General features: G+C 31.3%; 1 protein-coding gene across 1 annotated transcript in view; it reads right to left on the bottom strand.

Moving 5' to 3' along the window:
• LOC137646290 (uncharacterized) overlaps positions 1-5,000 on the bottom strand; it is a 152,790-nt gene that overhangs the window by 64,023 nt on the left and 83,767 nt on the right. Inside the window, exon 2 of the mRNA XM_068379401.1 lies at positions 1,204-1,638. Within this exon, the coding sequence (XP_068235502.1) occupies positions 1,204-1,638 (435 nt within the window). The remainder of the gene's footprint in view (positions 1-1,203; positions 1,639-5,000) is intronic.

The raw sequence follows: 5,000 nt of genomic DNA on the forward strand, positions 1-5,000 counted from the left end.
AGAGAGAGAGAGAGAGAGAGAGGGGGGGGTCAATCAGTGCTAATATAAAGTATTCCTACTTTTATAATCATTCATATCAAGGTAATGATTAAGAGCTCGTAAACAGTAAAGAAATATATTTGATTGCTTAAAGTAAAGTAGATAATCTAAAGCGCTCCCTAAAGTCATTTATTTCTGCTCATTATTTTGATGCAAAAATTCAATCATTGTTAACGATGAAATTGTGAGCCGTGAGTTAAAGGAGCCAGAAATGTTCTTCCAAAATTCATTACAAAGATAGCTGCTAAATCTGTATTACGTCAGGGGGATGGATGAGGATCATAATGAAAGCATGGAAATGTGAAACTATTTTTTTTTTTTTTTAATATAAAGTATCAAGAGCCCTTAGTTGAAGATTAATTGCAAATGCATGACATACAACGAGCATTAGCGAGAACGTGCTATTCTTTATGAAAGTATATGTGTCTATGAAAAGCAAATCAATCATCTACAGTATAATAGACTCCAGCCGTTTTAGATAATCATGGATGAATTTCATGGTGCTTGCTGGCACCATACACCAAAAGGCATACACACACCCGCACACACACACACACACACATATATATATATATATATATATATATATATATATATATATATATATATATATATATATATATATATATATATATATATATATATATGTGTGTGTGTGTGTGTGTGTGTGTGTAAGAATATATATCACTAACACTCGTGATTTCAATCGATGTAAATATCAACCGCAATGGCAAATTCTATCTTGCCAATATATATCCACTGGAATTTATTTATGGTAATAGCTTGAGGCTGGGCATAAGATATTCAGCCTAAACCATACATGCGAGGACTCTCCCAACTGAGCTCTCTTGATAGCACAGTTTCTGCTGGCTGGCCAACACTAACCACATTGCGATGACTGTTTGATACCTTTGACAGTGAGACATTTGTTGACTGAATGCCCCACTTATAGCACAGAAAGAAATAGATATCTGTTTGAGGCTCGGGGTGAAGTTGTCCGGCTCATCCTAGCCAAAATCCTTGGACATGATGTGTCATGCAATGCTAGTGGCATTTTAAAAATTTATATCAGAATCACGTCTTCTTAATGCTATTTAGGTTTTATAACATAGTTACTTCTCTGGTTTTAATTGAATATTCTTTTAATCTTTATTTATAATATACTATATCGGCGTCAATGACTTTTGATGTCAGAATGCCAGAGAACTTCAAATCATTCATCCATTCAGTTGGTAGAATCCTCGCAGACATGGTTTCAGCTGAATAGGCAGTGGTTCGGATATCTGCTGATAGCCTAGTTGGTAGAATCTTTGCAGGCATGGCTTCAGCTGAATAGGTCACAGTGGTTCGAATATCTGGTGATAGTTCAGCTGGTAGATTCCTTGCAGGCATGGCTTCAGCTGAATAGGTCATAGTGGTTCGAATATCTGCTGATAGCTCAGCTGGTAGAATCATCGCAGGCATAGCATCAGCTGAATAGGCAGTGGTTCGAATCTCTGCTGATAGCTCTGTTGGTAGAATCCTCGCAGGCATAGCTTTGGCTGAATAAGCTGGAGTTTGAATCTCTGCCCAGCCAGAAGCTATTACCACAAATGAATTCTAGTGGATACATATTTCTAAGATAAAAGTTAGTATTAAATGCCACTGTGGGTAGTATTTTAATGTATGTATATTTATATATATACATATAGACACACACACACACACACACACATATATATATATATATATATATATATATATATATATATATATATATATATATATATATATATATATATATATATATATATATATATATATATATATATATATAAATATGAATGTATGCTTATATGTACGTATACCACTTCAGATGTTATTAATAATGCTTCCAAACATTATTCCTTTATCTTCGATTTCAGACATCATTTAATATTTTAAAGGATTAGGGTTTCTACCACTTCTTTGCATTTTAATACATAGTTTTTATTTCACTGCAGAAAGCTATTTTGGTAAATCACGAAAAAAATACAGTATGCTCCATAGTCTTTTTTCTTCCAACTCAATAACAAAATTCTGCATCCTAGAGTATGTCTTGCACGAAGAGAGAGTCAAACCTGTTAATACCTTAGAACCTATATTTATGAAAAATTTATATATATATATATATATATATATATATATATATATATATATATATATATATATATATGTGTGTGTGTGTGTGTGTGTGTGTGTGTGTGTGTGTTTGTGTGTTTGTATATATACATATATATATATATATATATATATATATATATATATATATATATATATATATATATATATATATATATACATATATATATATATATATATATATATATATATATATATACGCACACACACACATATTTATATATATATATATATATATATATATATATATATATATATATATATATATATATATATATATATATATATATATATATATACATATATATATATATATATATATATATATATATATACATATATACATATATATATACCCACACACACACACACACACACATATATATATATATATATATATATATATATATATATATATATATATATATATATATATATATATATACCCACACACACACACACATATATATATATATATATATATATATATATATATATATATATATATATATATGTGTGTGTGTGTGTGTGTGTGTGTGTGTGTGTGTTGTGTGTGTATGTGCGTGTGCATGATGTGGATGAGTGTTGTAATTCAAGGGGTATTAGTTTATTGAGAGAGGTTGGAAAGTGTATGGTAAAATACTAATTAATAGGATTCAGGATAATACAGGGAATGCAATCTTAGAAGTAAGTACAGGGTGGTTTTAGAAGAGGTAAGGGAAGTAAAAATCAGATTTTTACAGTTAGGCAGATATGCGAGAAATATTTAGCCTAAGGTTAGGGAAGTGTACAGTATGTTACGTTTTTGGATCTGAAGAAAGCATATGATAGAGTTGATAGAGAAGCAATGTGGATTCGGATGAGGTTAAATGGAATTAGTGAAAGGTTGTTGCAAAAGTTTTTACATAGGAAGTAAAGCATGAATTAAGATAGGAAATGAAATGAGTGAGAGGTTTCCAGTGAGAGTTGGGCTAAGCCAGGGATATGTGACGTCGCCATGGTTGTTCAGTTTGTTAGTTGACGGAGTGATGAGTGAGGCGAAAGTTAGAGTTACTGGTCAAGGATTGATGCGAATAGACGAGACTGGTCATAAGTGAGAGATCATGAGTGGGATGTAAATCAATTATTGTTTGTGGATTAAACTGTACTGGTTGCAGACTCGGAAGAGAAACTTAGTCGAATAATGACAGAGTATGTGAGAGAAGGAAGTTGAGAGTTGATGTGGGTAAGAGTAAAGTTATGAGATGCCCAAGGAACGGGGGTGGTGCTAGGTTTAATGTCATGTTGAATGGAGAGTTACTTGAGCAAGTATCAGTTCAAGAACTAGGGTCTGTTGTAGCAGCTAATGGTGGAGTAGAAGAGAGTGACTGAAGGATGTAAAGTGTTCGGGGCAGTAGAGGGAGTGGTAAAGAATAAAAGGTTATGAATGGATATGAAGAGAGTTCTCTATGAGAAAGTGATTGTATCACTGTGATATATGGATCGGAGTTGTTGAGAATGAAAGTGACGGAGAGACATAAATTGGATCTGTTCGAGATAAAGTGTCTGAGGAGTATGGCTGTGTGTTATTATTATTATTATTATTATTATTATTATTATTATTATTATTATTATTATTATTAGCTAAGCTAAAATCCTATTTGAAAAAGCAAGATGCTATAAACTCAAGGGCTCTAACAGGGAAAAATAGCCCAGTGAGGAAATGAAATAAAAAAAAGTAATAAACGATGGGAGAAATAATTAACAATAAATTATATATTTTAAAAACAGTAACAACATCAAAACAGTCATTTCATATATAATCCATAAAAAGACTTATGTGAGCCTGTTCAACATAAAAACCTTTCTGCAAGTTTGAGCTTTTGAAGTTCTAGCTATTCAATTACCCGATTGGGAAAGATCGTACCAAAACTTAGTCACAACTGGAATAAAACTTCTGGAAAACTTTGTAGTACTGAGCCTCATGATGGAGAAGGCCAAACTATTAGAATTAACTGCCTACCTAGTATTACAAACAGGATGGAACTGTCCAGGAAGATCTGAATGCAAAGGATGATCAGAATTATGAAAAATCTTATACAACAAACTATATGCATATATGTATAAATATATATATATATATATATATATATATATATATATATATATATATATATATATATGTGTGTGTGTGTGTGTGTGTGTATGTGTGTATAAATATATATATATATATATATATATATATATATATATATATATATATATATATATATATATATATACATATATATATATGTGTGTGTGTGTGTATATATATATATATATATATATATATATATATATATATATATATATATATATATATATATATATATATATATATATATATATATATGTACTGTATATATATATGTATATATATATATATATATATATATATATATATATATATATATATATATATATATATATATATATATATGTCCATCCATATACCAAAGGCACTTCCCCCAATTTTGGGGGGTAACCGACATCAACAAGAAACAACAAAAAAGGGGACCTCTACTCTCTATGTTCCTCCAGCCTAACCAGGGACTCAGCCGAGTTCAGCTGGTACTGCTAGGGTGCCACAGCCCAACCTCCCACATTTCCACCACAGATGAAGCTTCATACTGCTGAGTCCCCTACTGCTGCTACCTCCGCGGTCATCTAAGGCACCGGAGGAAGCAGCAGGGCCTACAGGAACTGCGTCACAATTGCTCGCTATTCATTCCTATTTCTAGCACGCTCTCTTGCCTCTCTCGTATCTATCCTCCTATCAC

The sequence above is a fragment of the Palaemon carinicauda genome, chromosome 9 (genome assembly GCF_036898095.1).
Source record: "Palaemon carinicauda isolate YSFRI2023 chromosome 9, ASM3689809v2, whole genome shotgun sequence".
In the NCBI taxonomy this organism is placed as follows: domain Eukaryota; kingdom Metazoa; phylum Arthropoda; class Malacostraca; order Decapoda; family Palaemonidae; genus Palaemon; species Palaemon carinicauda.